This window comes from Amblyraja radiata, chromosome 7 (genome assembly GCF_010909765.2).
Source record: "Amblyraja radiata isolate CabotCenter1 chromosome 7, sAmbRad1.1.pri, whole genome shotgun sequence".
NCBI classification, from domain to species: domain Eukaryota; kingdom Metazoa; phylum Chordata; class Chondrichthyes; order Rajiformes; family Rajidae; genus Amblyraja; species Amblyraja radiata.
The window spans coordinates 22,856,600-22,875,242 of NC_045962.1; the positions used below are offsets into that span (position 1 = coordinate 22,856,600).

At 42.4% G+C, this 18,643-nt stretch overlaps 1 protein-coding gene across 1 annotated transcript in view; it reads left to right on the forward strand.

The window, feature by feature from the left end:
- The window catches only part of cwc22 (CWC22 spliceosome associated protein homolog), a 76,127-nt gene extending 58,035 nt beyond the window's left edge, over positions 1–18,092 (forward strand). The window contains exons 15-21 of the mRNA XM_033023836.1: positions 1,224–1,284; positions 8,058–8,135; positions 10,844–10,996; positions 11,503–11,630; positions 14,118–14,219; positions 14,306–14,529; positions 17,136–18,092. Of these exons, the coding sequence (XP_032879727.1) occupies positions 1,224–1,284; positions 8,058–8,135; positions 10,844–10,996; positions 11,503–11,630; positions 14,118–14,219; positions 14,306–14,529; positions 17,136–17,719 (1,330 nt within the window). The 3' untranslated portion in view covers positions 17,720–18,092. The remainder of the gene's footprint in view (positions 1–1,223; positions 1,285–8,057; positions 8,136–10,843; positions 10,997–11,502; positions 11,631–14,117; positions 14,220–14,305; positions 14,530–17,135) is intronic.
- Positions 18,093–18,643: the final 551 nt, after the last annotated feature.

Below are 18,643 nucleotides of genomic sequence, written 5' to 3' on the forward strand. Positions count from 1 at the left end.
TATAAGTTTTGGTTCTTTGCTGAGTTGCTGCGGTACTGGTGCAACATTGACATCACGTAATCATCACAACCTAGATTGCTAAATTTTTATATTGTACTTTTTGTATAATTTGAAACTGCATGAAATCACAACTTTAATTTGATCAGACAGTTGTGGTATGAACGAAATTAACCCTAGAATGAGACATTTGTCTTTAGAAAATGTATTATTCTACAAATCCAGCTGGGAGAATTCATTGCTTCTCCTGGACAATGACAAGCTACTTTAACTTTGAAAATATATATAATGAAGCAAGTTATATACACCACAAATCACATAGTTACTACATATCTCAATGTCAATTTGTTTTCCTGTGTTAACCTTTCCTCTTGTTTGCTCTCCTAATGCCATCCCTTCATTCGGCAACTGTGCATGTTGAAGTGCCTGCACTGTTATTGACTCAGTTCGATGTAGAAAAATATCAAGTTTATCATATATAGTGTGGAAATATGTCGGGAAGCTGCTGCAGTTTTACAGGATGAGGGAATCTTGATTAGTAGTAATTCAGATGGCAGCATAATAGTTAATGCAACAAATGTAATGGAATTTGTGACATGCCATTGAAATTTATAATTGTGAAGTTGGAGAAGATCTTAATTAGGTTGCCATTCTTGTTTTTTATTGGAATCATTTCAACACATGGGGTTATAAAAAAGAAAAGAACATACTTGCATTAAGTAGCCATTACCATGGAACCCTAGTATTGATTCATGCAGTTAATTACTGAAATAAATCAATTGGTTGACTTGGTCATATTAAGGTTTTTAGTTAATTGCATTTATTTGGGAAATCCCTTTGGACTTGCAGCAGGGGGATTTAACAAACTGGACTGAATTTAAATACTTAATTTTGGGGCAGGGGAGAGGCACAGGGCAGGAGTTATATATGAGGAAAATACAAAATTGTCTTGGATCACTGAGGATAACATGCTTTGCTTTGAGGCAATATGGTGCGACAAGTGTGTCATATTTCACTTTTTCTGACATTTTGGTGCTTTTCAAAGTTTCTTAAAATGTTGAACAATTTTAAAAAATCCAGATTGTATAATTTTAGTTTAACATTGTGTCGTTGTTCACCTTTTTCATTTTACCTTTATCTGTTGGTTAATTTTTGTCTATAAGCAAAGGTTCATTCAGGTCATATTTTGGGCATTTTTTAAATGGTATGTTGTTGTATTTCTGCAGTTTGGACTTTGAAGAATGTGCTCATAAATTATTGAAGATGGAATTTCCTGAAAGTCAAACCGTGAGTATTAATTTACATCTGTTAAGTCTCTCCAGCAGAAGGTATTCATTGTTGGTACGCATTTGGAGTAAAACTGGTTTAAGCTGTTTCTCGAGTCCTACAATATTGACCTCGGCAAATAGAATGATGAAACCAAAATGTCATCCTTGGCCGGAAAGAAAATAGGTCAGCAAGAAATTAGCTGAGGGATTTAAAAACAAAAACAATTCTTATTATCAATGCTATAATAATGGGGGAATTGTAGGTTGGAGATTGATGTACCCTACAATCTCATTTTGAGATCCTTTTTTCACATGAAGCGTGAAGCATGAAACAATGAATTAATCTTATGTCATGCATTGGAATACTTGTCCTGCAATGATTCCTCCTGCCAGACAGGTATTCTGATGTATTAAATACATTTCATTACGTATCCCATTTATGCGTTGTGAATATTGTACATTAGGCCCATTGCAAATTTTATGCTTCATTTTCACTGCTTCATTTTTCCTTCATACTGTATTTCCCAGCAATGAAGATGCTATTGTTTTACCCAAAATTAAGACACGAAAATTTACCTGCGTATTGAAGGCCGAAGGTTAGGTTGTTAGTCAAGAAAGATGCTGCTGGACTGAGGGATAGCCAAATCTATCCCTCAATGCTGGCAGCTGATGGGAAGCGGCTGTAAAGTGGGAAGCTGCTGTAAAAGGACAGCGCCGCTGGGCGGGGGAGGGGGAGGAAGTTCCGTTCACACGTGTGGGGAGTCTGGCCTGGGTCAGCACGGGCAGGAGCGTTGAGAAGGAGGGGGGTCAGGGATCATGCCAGCAACTCACTCACCGCTGCCGCGGCACTCCGGGCGCGGTGCCACCGCATTGTGGCTGGGGAAGGAAGTAGCTCGGATGGCTGCGAGCAGCTGCCATTCCTTAAATTCCATCTGCTGCCGGGAGCAAGACATGGCCTCGCTGCGCTGGCTGACACTGCATGGTATTCACTGCCTGGTCCGTATCTTTCAATGTAGACCGGACAGTGAGGGGACTAGCCCAAGACCAAAGATCATAGAGCAGAGTGGGTCAGCGAGTGATGGATAACAGGAGAGGGGGCAATGGAGCTTACTCCTGTATCAGCGCAATCAAGGGACCAATTGAGGTTGCTTGCGCTGACACAGGAGTAAGCTCCACCGCCGCTTTCCTGTTATCCATCGCCCGCTGACCGACTGCGCTCTATGATCTTTGCTCTTGATTGAGTGTCACCCAGCGCAGCAAGAGAGGCCATGTCTTGCTCCCGGCAGCAGTGAAGCATGATCCCCGACGCCCTCCTTCTCAACGCTCCTGCCCGTGCTGACCCGGGCCAGACTCCCCACACTATGTAAAAGGAACTCTCCCCCCAATTGGTCCCTTGAACTTGTATTGTCATTCAATAAGATCACAACTGATTCAACTTGTTCCGCTGTGCTCCTGTTTTTCCCACCATCTCTCCACCTGTCATCACCCTCCACCCCCCACCCATTCAGTAATTCAGAATGGAGGAGATCAGGAAGCCTTGGGCAAATTGAATTGTTACTTTTTTAAAAAATAAAAAATTCTGAGCGTTACAAATTCTATGGCCCGCCAGCCTTTTTTCAAAATTTAGGGACTCAAAATGGGGGTGCCTCTTCGACGCAGGTGTGTCTTCATTGCCGCGAAATACAGTAATTCTGATTTTTTTATTTTTTATTTCCCCCATTGTCTTTTACGGTGCAACTAAGTCCATTCTTGACTACTGTTTCCAGACCATTTCACGGACCACTGCTTCATGTTTTACGGGTCTGCTCTCAATTATAATGTTCTATTTGACCTGGAACCAGAATTTTAACTATATAATCATCACAGCAAACCACTCTCACTCAAGTGGTAATGTCCATCCCTGCCCTTGCATTTCAGCTCAGTTAATTTGAAGTCAAAATCCTCATCGATGTCTTTGTTACTTGACTCCTGCTAACCTGATTGGCCTTTCACCTGCTACCCTCTAAATATGGGTGTACCTTAAGTTCTGTTGACTGTATCCCAACGTAGTAAATCTCAGTACACAGCATCCTAATCTTCGTTGACTTACATCGGTTCCCAGTCTGGCGTCAACTAGATTTTAAATTTCACAAATCACTTCACACCTTTGTTCCTCTGTACTTTTTGTTACCTTCTATCCCAACAATCTTTTGAAATCTTTGCATCCTGGTACTTGACTTTCGAGCATCCTCAGTTCTGGCCACTGTACTTTGACATCCATGCATTTGCTGTTTTGGATCTGGAATACTTGCTACCTTCTGTCTCATTTTTTTAATAAGATGTGCCATAATTCGTTCCTCTTTAATAAAGTATACCTGATTCTTCTGGAATACCGACTACACTTGTGTCCTGGTGTCAGATTTAGTTTAGTTATCAATATCGTATGACAGTTGGTTTGGTTAAGGCTAGAATAGGAGCAGGCAGAGGTCATACAATTGCTCAATCCTGCTCCCACAACATCCACAATGGGTAATCTGATCATTCCCTTTTTTTTTTGGCATATCCCTATAGCCTTGACTCTTTTATAGTCTGCCTCAGCCTTGAATGATCAATGACTCTGCCTCTACAGCGTTAAATTTTAGAAATATAGTACGAGTATAGTCCAGCCAGCACACTCTTTTCACCATGTGACAACACCTTCATATTCAAACTAGCAAACTTCCTTTGAATAATCTTCAATGCAAGTCTCTTTAATGCGACAAAAGCTGTTTGCAATATTCCAGTTATGTTCCCAGCCGAGCGCTTGCAATAAGCGAGTTCGGTATTTCGAAAAAAGCAAGGAATCATGGGATTTTTCTACGGTCATTCGAGAATTTTTTAAAAAGGGAACGGGTTGCCTGGTAGTGGGGGAGAGCGGAGTGTAACAGCGAGAGAGAGGAGGCAGAAGCCAGTGGGAGACGGGGAGAGACTGGACGGGTGGAGAGATGGTGAGAGGTGGAGGGAGGGAGAAGGGGGGTTGAAAGACGTGCGTGGGGAGACAAGAGAGAGGTTTCAGTAAGACAGACAACCACTGGTAAAGTCATAGCTCGTTGCTTCCAGGAGCGTTGAGAAAATGTCCTCAATCGAGAGAATGCAACTTCAGAACCCTCTTGTCTCGACGTGCTGGAGATTTGGCGCAAGGAACAAATTACCTTAAGTTTCCATTGAGTGAACTGAGTGTTCTTACAGTCTTCGTCGCACACCAGTGTTTTGTGAGAGTGGTTGGATCCCATCTTCGGCTCAGCCAGCGTTGGACACATTATCCGGACAGGCGAAGGGGGTTCAGGAGCTTGATGTGAGGCATCGGCCATGCTCTGGAATGCTAGCTGGCCGCCGCCGAGCAGCAGGATCGAGGAGTCAGCGCCTGACAGGTGAGCGACCCCGCGGGTGCTGGTGCCCCTCCGCACACAGTTGGAAGAACTGACACCTCTACTCCCCGGGTCGGGCACTGCCTCCCTGAACCTGCTGCTTGGCGGTGGCAGGCAAGGATTCCAGAGCATCGCCAATGCCTCACATCAGCTCCTGATCCCGCGCCGCCTGTCCGGATAATGTAACCGACGTTGGCTGAGCTGAAGATTGGATCCAACCACTCTCACAAAACGCCGGTGTACGGCGAGGACGAGGACATTAAGAACACTCAGTTCACTCAACGCAAACTTTAGGTCATTTGTTCCTTGCGCCCGCGGGATTCCCCACTCCCATCCATCCCAGCCATGGCGCAAAAGTCTAATGTGTAGGAAGTCTGAAAGGAGGGTCTTCTGTCCAGAGGACCGCGGACGGGAGTGTCAGCCCAGGCCAGCACGAAGGGGAGGCGCCGGTTCCAGTTCGACTCTGCCTATGTCCAGCGGGACGGGCGGGGTTGAGTTGGAGTGGGTGCTTCTTTTCCATGCCGCCTGCGGGCCTGGGCCGTCGCCCAGCCGAGCTGGAGTCGGCGCTCCGCCTCTCCCTTCCGTCTCCCGCCGGCCTGGGGTCGCCCCGGACAGGACACTCGGGAGCGGACAAGGACGGCCCAGTGACGGCCGGTTAGGGACGAGACGCAGGTCTGCACCCATGCAGCGGCTCAGCCGCCGAGAGTGTTTATCCCGAGTGACCCATGACCTGTGCATGCGCAGTCGGAATACCGAACTCGCTTATTGGAACAGAAATTCTACCCTTATGCTCAATCCCCTTTGTAAGAAAAACAACATTCAATTTGTCTTCCAAATCACATGCTAACTTACTTTTTAAATTTATCTCCATAAAATGGCATTATGTATTAAGGACATGCTTTTACAAAATACTTTTGCTAGTTATAATTTATGCTTGAGTTATTGACCAGTGATTTATTTAGCTTTACCGCAGGAGTTTTTATTTTATTATAGAGTGGCTCTGCCTGTGAATAATTTTAAATCCACCCAAGGCTGTAACAGTAGCAAATATTGTCTATTGTTTTCAGCCTAAAATGGACGGTATTATTAGGCCTTCTTTGATAATTTCAGACCGACTCAGTGACTTGAATTATGGCCTGTTATTTGTTTTTATTGTTGGAAAATCTGTGCATTGTAGGAAGAAAGAGAAGGGGAAAAAAAGCATATAACTTATGTTATCAGTATAGCCCGAGATGGATATATTCTATAGGGTCTGAGCAATCAGTTAAAAAAATAATTATAATGGAAACTTTATATTTTTAGGTCTCATTAATAGTCCTGTACCAACCAGACACACAGTAAGTTATGGTGTTACTTTGAATGAATTGAGGTCTGTAAATTTCCTGTAAATTATGCTTCATTAGTCAGTAGTACTCTTTGAATAAAATTGGTTCTGTTTCATTCGTTTACAAACGAACACATAACCAGTTTTATTGAGTATCAGTTGTTAACAGAAATTGATTGGTATTGCAGAAAACCCCCCAATAATTTTTGCCTGATTATAGTTTTGAGTTGCACTATTCACATACCTTTTGGAGAGAAATTGTCAATGTATTCATTAAACTTTCTTGAAGTGCAAATGGGGTGGTGGGAATTCTGGAGTTTATCTCCCAGTCAACTGAAGATTCTTGTGTTTAAAAATGCATCTTATCGTGGAACCAAAGGGACAATGAAGCATTTTGAATGGGGAGGATTTGATTTCCTCACGAATGTAAAGTGTGGCTAAGTGGGAAATCATTGATGAGAATGATAGAGAATAACGACCGGTGATTGGATTTGCAAGAAATAGGTTTAACCTCCAGTAGATAATATTGTTTCTCAAGTTGGGCTTTATTTTATAGAATTATTGAACATTTATGGAACAGGAGGCAGGCAATTGCCTCATCATGTATGTGCTTGAACAAGGCATTTACTTCCACTTGCTATCTTTAGATGGTATCTCATCCATAGTTCCTATAAGAAGCTATAATTTGCATTGAACTTGGTGCTAAACTTGCTATATATTCACATGTGTCCCCAAGCTTTGGAGAACTGGCAATGAAGCCTAAAATTCATTTTCATTTGTATTTGCTATTGCTGATAACATGGAATGGTCAAAAGGTTTGGTCAAAAGGTTTCATCTTCATCTGGTATTCACCAAGATCATGTTTGACCATCTGTGTCAAGATTAAGTGTTTGGACTATGTCCATATCTCATGATCCCCTTCATGTACAGTAACTGAGCATCACAACTGCATGTCGCGTCTCCTAATGGAAAGTTTAAAGATGTGCTCTTGAGTGAAGAGAACATTTTCTTGTCTCAGTGTTACATGGGCAACCCCTTATCCTGATACCACAAATGCATTTGTAGACAATATCATGCTGTCTTTTCCATTTGTGTTCGAATGTGATATTTGAAAAGGTGAGCTTGTATAGAGCACAATGTGGGATCTTTAGAGTAACTCTTTTCCAGTTAATCAGTAACTCAATGTGATATTTTATCACTGTGCATAAGTAAATATGAATACCTTTGTGTGCACCTTGGTGGAAAACAAATTAAATTTGAAGAAATAGTCGTAAAGACAGACTTCATTAAATAGATCATAAATGTTTTAAAACTCATAACACTTTTAATAGCTTTTTAAAAATGCAATAATCTTGGGTAATGTGAATTTTTTGTAAGACATTAGAGATAATGGAAAGCGCAGCAGATTTACATATTTTTATTACATAAATGCATTTATTTCAGCAGCAGTTTATTTATATTTGAAAGTTGCTTTATACCAAATATTTATCACTATTGCTAATGCAGTCTGGATGTCTTGCTGAATTATGATGCCATGTTAATTCTGCTACTAAGAAATTGATAATTTGGCAAATGTGATAGGGAATCTTGTCATGGAATACTTATTCCGTGAACAATGAGCTGCTGAAAGTAAATATGCTGCTGCCTCATAATGTATAGATTTGTTTCGATATTTTTTCTTACAATGCGAACAGATTCATGTGTTCTTCCTATTTCAACTTTGAAACCTATAAAGTGGTTATCTTTCAGTGTACTCGCCACAGCGTTGTATTGGCAGTTCTTAGTATATTCCTTTTATTACAAATTTGTAAAATATCAATGTGAGTATAATGGAGGCAGTAATAATTTTGCAGATTTTAAAATATGTAAAGAATTGGAATTTTACCTGCTTGTTCTCATTGTGACTCACGATGGCAGGATTACATCTTTGCATAAATATGGCTTAAATTGAATTATATGTTAATAAATCAAGCATGCTGTGAAAAAGACCTTCCTCTGCAATGTTTCTAATATTTAGCCTTGTTTTCCCTACTTTGCATTTTTTTTAAAGAAAACCCATTAAACCTGTCTTTCTCTCCACAGAAAGAACTATGCAACATGATTCTAGATTGCTGTGCACAACAAAGAACATATGAGAAATTTTTTGGTCTCTTAGCGGGGGTGAGTCATTCATTGTAAATATTGTGATGTGTTTTAGCATATATATCATATCCTTATAACTATAACTATTGGGTGTGTGTGTATTTATTTGTTTGTGTGTTTTCACATCTTCTCGAAAAAACGGCGCCCGAACGGGAAATATTTTACATATTCCGGTAGAGATTTACCCCCTGGAGTCCGAAATCGGCTTATCTGAAAATGTTGTGCTTTATTTCTTGAGTTATTAATAAAAATCTTCACAAATCCGATAAAACTTTGAAATCAAAACGCCTTTTTTTTTTGCTGATGACGTGACAATGGATCTGCCTGCCTGCCGTCTGCTTGCGCTGCGATTGACATCACCTCCCACCCCTCACCCCTCCCTCCTCCCCCCGTTATACAAAGGTCGCCCTGTCGACTGAAGACCAAAGATCATAGCTGAAGACTGCGGCACGCGCTGTGAGTGAAGAAAGAGCAAGTCGGGCCCTGTACTAGAGCTCTCGGGTCCGGTCCGTCGTTGCCGAAACCCCCCCCTGACCACTCCACCCGTACTCGGGCCCCGCCTGCAGCCTGGAGCGAGGTTCGGGAACCAGGCCTCCCCTCTGATGACGCCCCCCCCCAACCCTTCAAACCTTACCTCCCTCCCTCTCTGCCCGCCCCCTCCTTCTCTGTCCCCCCTCCCTCTCTGTCCCCCCTCCCTCTCTGTTCCCCCTCCCTCTCTGTCCCCCCTCCCTCTCTGTCCCCCCTCCCTCTCTGTCCCCCCTCCCTCTCTGCCCCCTCACACTCCCTCTCTGACCCCCACACCTCCCGTGGGGGCACCGGGTAGGGGACGGGTGCGTTTTGCAGCTGGTAGCGAGGGAATATTACGTTCGGGAACCAGCCCTCCCCTGTGACGCTGCGCCCCACCCCTCAAACTCTACCCCCTCCCTCTCTGCCCTTCCCCCGCTTCCTCTCTGCCCCCTTCTTGCCCCCCCCCCCTCCCTCTCCCCTCCCTCTCTGTGCCCCTCTCGGTGCCTCTGTGCCCCTCTCGGTGCCTCTGTGCCCTTCTCTGTGTCCCTCTCTCTCTCTCTCTCTCTCTCTACACCCCTCCCTCTCTAGCCGTGCCTGCGAGTTGTGGCTTATGCGTGAGTGGATAGGGTGGGGGATGGGGTAAAAGGAGTGAATGAATAATGTTAATATAATAGCAATGGGGGTGGTTAGTGTGGGGGGTGGTTAGTCGCGAGTTGAGGGGACGGGACCCAAGGGGTCCCATTTGGTCTAGTAACTATTAAAAGTCTGATCTTGGATGTGTGTGTGTGTGTATATTTGTTTATAATCACATCTTCGCGAAAAAACGATACGGTAACGGTAAAATATTTAACTTAGACATTAAATATGTCTAAGTAGACATTTTTCCTGTGGAGTCCAAAATCTACTTATCTGAAAATGTAATGCTTTCATTCTTGACATTACTGAAAATGTTAAAAACTATGACAACAAATATGATAAAAATTAAAAAACGACTGCCTTTCGCTGATGACGTCACAATGGGTCTGCTCCGCGCGTCGTTCTGCCACACGCTGCGTGGGACATCACCTCCCCCCTCCCTCCCCGGTTTCGGTCCAGTCCTCAGGTCCGGTCCGGTCCGCGGGTCCGGTCCTCGGTCGGGTCCTCGAGTCTTCACTCTATGCCCCCCCCACCCTCTCTGCTCTCCTCCCTCTCTAGGAACTGGTGAGTATTGGGACCTATGGGTGAGTGGTGGAGTGGTGCCCCCTCTCTCTCTGCCCCCTGTGTCTGCTTCTGTCGCTGCTCTCTCTATGTCTGTCGCTGCCCTTTGTGTGCGGGGGGTGGTTAGTCGCGCGTAGAGGGGACGGGACCCAACGGGTCCCATTTGGTCTAGTAACTATTAAAAGTCTGATCTTGGATGTGTGTGTGTGTATTTGTTTATAATCACATCTTCGCGAAAAAACGATACGGTAACGGTAAAATATTTTACATATTCTGGTAGACATTTTTCCCGTGGAGTCCAAAATCTACTTATCTGAAAATGTAATGCTTTAATTCTTGACATTACTGAAAATGTTTGTCGCTGCCCTCTCTATGCCTGTTGCTGCCCTCTCTATGCCTGTCACTGCCCTCTCAATGCCTGTCGCTGCCCTCTCAATGCCTGTCGCTGCCCTCTCAATGCCTGTTGCTGCCCTCTCAATGCTTGTCGCTGCCCTCTCTATGCCTGTCGCTGCCCTCTCTATGCCTGCCGCTGCCCTCTCTCTGCCTCTGTCGCTGCCCTCTCTCTGCCTCTGTCGCTGCCCTCTGCCCCCTGCCCCCTCTGTCGCTGCCCTCTGCCCCTGCCCTCTGCCCCCTCTCTCTACCCCATTTCCTCTCCCTCTCTAGACGCGCCTGCGAGTTGGGGGCTATGCGTGAGGGAATACGGCGGGGTATGGGGTAAAAGGAGCAAATGAATAATAATATAATATCAAGGGGGGTGGTTAGTGTGTGGGGGGGGGGGTGGTTAGTGTGTGTGACGCTGCAGGCCGCCTCCACCCCCCCCCCTCCCCCCCCGCAACAGCTCATTGAGGGAACAGGACCCAACGGGTCCCACTTGGTTGAGTTAATAATTAAATGTGTAGAAGACTGCTATGAAAATAATTTTGTATGAATGGTTTTAAATGCATATTTTTCAATATAATATTCTTTTGGTGAATGGGGAAAGTATTGAATGCCTCACACTTTCTTTTTCAATATCATTGCAGCGTTTTTGCATGTTGAAGAAGGATTATATGGAAGCTTTTGAAGGTATCTACAAAGAGCAGTATGAAACTATACATCGTTTAGAAACAAACAAACTACGCAATGTGGCCAAAATGTTTGCACACCTCCTTTATACGGATTCAGTTCCATGGAGTGTAAGTCATAGCCGTTGACAAATTCACATTGATATTTTCTGCAAATACTTTTTGTTTTCTGAAATTGTACAAATTGTGACCCAATAAATGTTTCAAGTTGTGCAACAAAATGTTTCAAAATGTATCTTTTAAATCAAAATCAAAATATTGGACAAATAATAGTTTTCTCCGCAATCAATCTTTTTACCCCCTTCTAATCCTCAACTTATTCCCCCCCTACATATTTTCCTATATTTCCCTTTTACCATTGCTGTCATCTGCTCTTAAGTGTTGACAACGTCACTGCTTGAATTACAAATTCCAACACGGAAGTTCATACCTTTGTGAACTGCTTCATACAGCCCTTAATCCTTTGAAAATTAGCAATGCTTCAATTATATAATTTTATGGTATTTGGTGTCTTTTGAATACTTCATATATTGCTGAAGAATGAAATACAAAATTAAACTAATTAATCTTTTTAAGTAGTTAATTAAGTTAATTTTCATTTGCCTGCATATTTACAGGTACTTGAATGCATCCATTTAAGTGAAGATACAACAACATCTTCCAGCAGAATCTTTGTAAAGATCCTTTTTCAAGAGCTTTGTGAATATATGGGACTCCCCAAACTAAATCAAAGGCTGCAGGACATGTAAGTATGAACTGATCTCCATGGTGGTGCTTTATATTAGTTGTATCCTGAATAAAATTACCAAAGCAAACTAATAGGCTGAGTGCTCCAACTTGTATTTGTTGCCTTGGTTTGCTCATCCCTTCCCACCCAATCTCCCCTCTCCTCAGGCACCTTCCCCAGCAGCCGCATGAGATGCAACACCTTGTCCGTGCATCTCTTTTATCACTTTCATCCAGGGATCCTAGCAGCCCTTTCAATCAGAAGTTCACATGTTCTTCTTCCAAACTCATCTAATGCATTCTGTGTTCCTGATATGGCCTCCTTTACATTGGAGAGACCAAGCATTAGACTCGGCCACCGTTTCGCCAAATACGTGCGCTCTGCCCACCAAGGCCCGCTGGATCTCCCATTTGCTAAGCATTTTGTCTCCTTCAATTTTAACTCCCGGTTCCCATGCCCACCGTTCTATCCTTGGCTTCATCCATGACCAGAGAGAGGCCACAAGCAAAATGGAAGAGCTGCATCTCGTATTCTGCTGGAAGAACAGCAGCTAATATTCTGCTTTGATAGCTTATAATCCAACCATAGAGGTAGAATTCTCCAATTTCATGTAATCACTCCCCCCACCTGTCCCCACCTTTCCTCCATTCATTTTCCTGCTACTTTCTCATCTCAGTTAATTAGTTTTCCATGTTTTTGAAATATAGCTCATGCCTTCATTTTATTTTTGTTCAGATGGAAATATTTGCACGTACTTTTCAAACAAAAGCATATAATAATAATAATAATAATATCTTTTATTGTCATTGCACATCAGTGCAACGAGATTTAGTATACGGCTTCCAACCGATGTAAAAGAAAAGTAAAATAAATAAATAAGCTGTGTGACGTGACCATCCGAGGGAGACAGTCCAGGGGGGATGGGGGGCACTCAGCAGGGCCGGTTCTGAGCCGCTATAGCTCTGGGAATAAAGCTGTTTCTGAGTCTGGAGGTTCGGGCTTAGAAGGCCTTGTAACGTCTGCCGGAGGGAAGTAGTTCGAACAGTCCGTTACAAGGATGTGAGGAGTCTTTATGGATGCTGACGGCCTTCCTGAGGCACCGTGTGTGGTAGATGCCCTCCAAGGCTGGTAGCTGTGTCCCAATAATCCTCTGCGCTCTGTGGACGACGCGCTGAAGAGCTCTCCTCTCCGCCTCCATGCAGCTGAGATACCACACAGAGATGCCATACGTTAATATGCTCTCTGTGGTGCAGCGGTAGAACGTTGTCAGCAGCTGTTGGGGCAGACCAGTCTTTTTTAATGTCTTCAGGAAGAACAGTCGTTGCTATGCCTTCTTGACCAGCGCAGGTCCTCTGAAATGTGAGTGCCCAGAAACTTAAAGCTGGACACTCTCTCCACACTTTCCCCGTAAATGGAGATTGGGGCGTATTCTCCATTATGGGACCTCCTGAAGTCAATAATCAGCTCCTTGGTCTTGGAGGTGTTTAGTGACAAGTTGTTACGTGCGCACCAGTCCGCCAGGTTCTGCACCTCCGCTCTGCATTTTGTTTCATCACCGTTGGTGATCAGCCCAATCACTGTTGTGTCGTCTGCAAACTTCACGATGATGTTGGTGTCGAATGCAGGAACACAGTCGTGAGTGAAGAGGGAGTAGAGCATGGGGCTTAGTACACAGCCCTGTGGTGTGCTGGTGCTCAGGGTGATAGTGGAGGACAGGTGCGGGCCCAGTCTCACTGCCTGCGGTCGCTCCGTCAGAAAGTTCAGGATCCAATCGCATATCGGCGAGCTGAGGCCTAGCTGGTGGAGTTTGGTGGTGAGCTTGGTGGGGATGACCGTATTGAATGCAGAGCTATAGTCAATGAAGGGCATCCTCACGTACGTGCCCTGTCTGTCCAGGTGAGTCAGGAGAGTGTGAAGAGCCAGAGAGATGGCATCCTCTGTTGATCTATTTGCCCTGTATGCAAATCAATGAGAATCCAGTGAGGCAGGGATGCTGGATTTGATGTGGGAGAGGACCAGCCTTTCGAAGCAATTCATTGGGATTGGAGTTAGGGCAACCGGGCGGTAGACGTTCAGGTTGGTCATCAGCAAAATTATATTTGTTGATGACCAAAATAATGTGTGATAGTCTTGTAATTTGTTCTGGAAATGTATTGGGATATAAATAGTAACAATTACAGCATTTTGGTCTTGGTGGATTTTTATGATTTTTGTTGAAGTAGCTTGGTAAACATTACAATAAAATAAATACTCCATCACATGCCCTTCACCAAAAATTATATTGGAATTGCCTGGCTTGAATTTACACAATATTAGTAGCTAATCGAAATGCATGTACCCAGTATTTCTTTTTATAGTATTGGAAAATCAGCAAAGATTTTGGGAGTAGTGGTGTATTAATATTAGTATAATACACGTGACCAATATAATTTGACCTCATGAAAGTTTCTACATCTTTCAAATATTGCAATGATTTTTTTAAGTGGTTTTTACCTTTTATTACAGGACCCTGCAGCCTTTCTTTGAAGGTCTCTTTCCCAGGGATAACCCACGCAATACTCGATTTGCTATCAATTTCTTTACTTCTATTGGTCTTGGAGGACTAACGTATGTATAAATGTCTTTTTTTTTTGTTCATGCTGTATTTTGTCTATATTTCTAATAAGATGAGATACCTTTTTTTCCCAATACAGAGATGAATTACGAGAACATTTGAAAAATGCACCGAAAATAATAATGACGCAGCGGCAAGATGTTGAATCATCAGATTCTTCTTCTTCATCCTCGTCCTCTTCTGACTCCGACTCTGATTCTTCCTCTGATTCGGAATCTGGAAGTAGCAGCAGCAGCAGTGATAGTGATAGCAGTTCAGGATCATCTAGTAGCAGCTCATCCTCCAGCAGTAGCAGTGACTCGGGTATGTACATGGTGGGCTTTCGATCCCTGCTTCATATTTAAACATGTCTGCACACTAAAAAGTGAAAAAATAAAATAAAATTCTTCAGCAACGTATTCCCCTACTCCTGTTATTTTTGCTGTGGAATTTACCTCGGAGATATGAATATGAAGTCTGGCGAGATTCCCATTTCATGCCGAGCATAATTATGGTGTTATTTGCTTTATTTTTTTTCTCTCTCCTCTCATTGTAAAGTGGACTACATTGAGAAACTTATTTTACAAAAGGAGAGGTACATTTCTTCCATTCTGTTTTGTCATAACCAATTTTTGGAAATGCTCAGGCTGTGTTTACAAAGCAAGTGTAAGGTCATAAGTGATAGGAGCAGAATTAGTCCATTTGCCCCTTCAAGACTACTCCGCCATTCAATCATGGCTGATCTATATCTCCCTCCTAACCTTCTCCTGCCTTCTCCCAATAACCCCTGACATGAACACAAATTGTGGCATGAACACAATTTCTTTTTTTTAAATTATAATATTTACAGAAGGCTTCTTGTCTACACGTGTTTGAGGTACATCTCCTTGGGCTTCAATAGAGTTCTCATCTATTGCTCAAAATTGATTCCGTTTATGTGAACACTAGCAGCAAGTGCTAAAGGATGGTTGGGAAGGAAGGCATGATGATATCTTGTAATTTGTTCTTTTTGGGCATCTGGGAAAATTGGTTACTCAATATTTATAATCTGATTGCTTTTGAGGAAGCGGTGGTCAGATGCTGCTTTGAACCACTTCAGTTTTTCTGATGATACTGCTCCTACAATGACTAGGAGGTTCCAACAATTAGTTCAAGCAAAGATGAAAGACTGACACCTGCTGTGCAGAAAAGTGGTCAGTTGATTAAACTAATTTTCCTAAAAGAATAAATGCCAATTTGCTGCCCATCCTAGATTTCTGACTGAGATCATTAATAATAATAATAATAATAATGGATGGGATTTATATAGCGCCTTTCTAATACTCAAGGCGCTTTACATCGCATTATTCATTCACTCCTCAGTCCCACTCGGTGGTGGTAAGCTACTTCTGTAGCCACAGCTGCCCTGGGGCAGACTGACGGAAGCGTGGCTGCCAATCTGCGCCTACGGCCCCTCCGACCACCACCAAACACTCACACACATTCACACACAGGCAAAGGTGGGTGAAGTGTCTTGCTCAAGGACACAACGACAGTATGCACTCCAAGCGGGATTCGAACCGGCTACCTTCCGGTTGCCAGCCGAACACTTAGCCCATTGTGCCATCTGTCGTCCCATTTTATCATTGAAGATTATCATTGAGATCATTGAACCGGGACATTGTTTTTCAAGTAACCCTTGCTTTCCCTCTCTCTCTGTGCATCCCCCAACCTAATTCTCCGATTAGTTTCACTGTTCTGATTAATTTTACTGATCGTATGCCTCGTTGTCACCTTCCCCATAGCTAACAATGAATGAACAATTCCACATTTCCTTGATTATCGTCTGCTTTGATCTGCTTTTCCCTTACCCTTCCATATCTTTAATTTCCCACTCCCCTGACTAATAGCTTGAGTAGGGTATTAATAATAGCCTGAATCTGCTCTGCCATTTGGTATGATTTGTATCCTGATATCATATTCATATTCTCTCCCCAAATCCCCCAGTGCCTTTTGCGTCTACCACTCTTGTCTACCTCCTTGAATATATTCAGCAACTTAGCTGAATTCCATAGGTTCATTGTGCTTTGCAAAAATTTCTTGTTGGCTCAATACTCATTGTCATACTCTGTGTCTTGAGATTGTAACCCCTTGTTTTAGGTCCCACCCCGAACTCGGGGAAACACCCCTTTGCATCCAGTCTGCCTCCATTTCAATGAAATGCCCTTTTATAAAATTCATATTTCCTACCACCAGTTACACCAAGGCTGCTGTATGCGCCATCCATGAAATGTATTGCATTTACTCAGGCTAATCATAAAACAGCAACCTCTACCACCAAGGATAAGTACTAGAGTGGGAATACCACCTCGATTAGGTTTTCAGTGTATGCAGTTTTTTTGAATTTTTGCTGACCCAATCCAAACCCAACCCACGTGACCCAGTCCCATCAGGCCCATGTTGGAATAGCTGGGTGATAATCTGTAAACAATAGCAGTGTTTGAACATAAAAATCTCACTGTAGCCTCCTTTGTTTCACTCTAGAGATTTATATTTCTTTAGCTCTGCTGAGGCACGCTTCATAAATTCCAGATTTAATGTTTTGATGGGCCATGACAATGTAGGTGCTGTTATTTCTCCATTTAAAGAATTACTGAGTGTTGCAGTTTGGGCACCTGGATATTTTTCAGCAATTTTTATTGAAATTATATATTATATATAATTACTACCAGAAATTAGATGGAAGATGCAGGTGAAACATTAGATATAAATGCCATTTTCTCGCACATAATAATTGTACAATTCATGTCATAGAACTCTTAAGGATTGTGCATTCTCAATTTCCCATTCAGTTGAGCTGAAGATCTATATTATAGATCTATTATAGATGAAATTTCTTTGCTTGCTGTAAAGGACAGTTTAAGGACACATTTATGCTTTTTGTTCTCCAGATGATTCAAAGAACAAGAAAGTCCAGAACAAAAAGGAACAAGGTGAAGACAAAATGGCAAACAGAAAAAGACCAAATGAGAGAGAAGGATCTAGAAAAGAGCAGGGAAGCAGACATCGAAGTGGCAGTGAGGAGCAGGAAAGAAGTGGTGGCAGAACTCGCCGGCATTCTGGAGAGAGAAGAGAGGACTCTGCCAGATATGATAGAGAGGAGAGGAGTGAACGAGATCGTAAACAAAGTGATAAGGATAAGGAATATGAGCGGAACAGAGACCTTGCAGATAAACGTGCTGAATACAGGAAAAATGATGCAAGAAACCATTCTCGTTCTGAAAATGATAGGAACAGCTCCAGGAACAAGGATAGAGGTGATCATCACAGTCATAGAGAAGAAGTGTCAAAATCTAGAGAGAAGTGTCGTGAAGAAATCCAGACCTCAAGAAGTAGTGAAGAAGACCGCCCAAAAAATGGCGTCGATAAGCGACCTGGAAAGAATGATCGCCAGGAGAGTAGATATTCAGAACGTTCTAAGGACTGTAGAAAAGAAGATGACAGGTGCAGGGAAAATTCTCCAAGAAGACACTGACGAGCATTTACAATGCTGCTACTTTAAAAAAACTGCATTGCCAAACTCTGAAGGCAGTATAAATCCTATAATGAAAGGAAAAGGAAGCACGTCTTGAATGCAACTGCTGATCTGTACGTTTCCACTGGAATCTTACAAACTGCTATTTCCAGTTGTCATCTTTTGTAATTAATGAAATCTGCATTAAAAAAAAAAAGTCTGAGTAAATACCTTCAACCAATTCTTCCTTTTGGACAAACCTGAAAGGTGTGCAGAATTATTTTGTGGACAGTGATACATTTGATAATGCATTTATAGAGGATTTGACATTCTCTTGTTTCATGTAAATGTTTTGTTTGTCAACTCAAATAAAAATCGTGCAGATATGTCACCATTTGGAGGTTTTTAATCAAGTACTTTTTTGTTTTCATAAGTTCTGTTTTACATTATTGTTTACGACTTGAGAGTCACCAATAAACCTGTGACTTAAAGAAGTAGACATAGTTTGATTTATGAAAATGTGCCATTATATTTTTTAAATGCTGGTTTGTACCATATTAATTTGATATGTATATCATGAACATTTGTCCAGATTAATGTTTACTTTAGTGCTTATGTATAGTAAAATTGCAAATTAACGTTTCAAAGTGCCTTTTCTGAATCTTGGGTAATTAGTATTAACTGCAGGCAAATTATCCTGGAAAATGTCATTCAATACATGAACACTGCATTACTGCTTAATCTTGTGATGTCAACAGTTTTTCAGTGTTGCTTCTGTAAAATGTAATCATGTTGTTTTATTACTTCACTGGTAATCTAAAGCCTAATTTTGGTTTTATAAATTTAAAATCTAGCTTAGTCAGAGAAACAACATGATCCTTTTATCGTTTATAGTTTTATTAACCAAATACTAAAATCTGTCTCTTAATATTAATGTCTTCAATG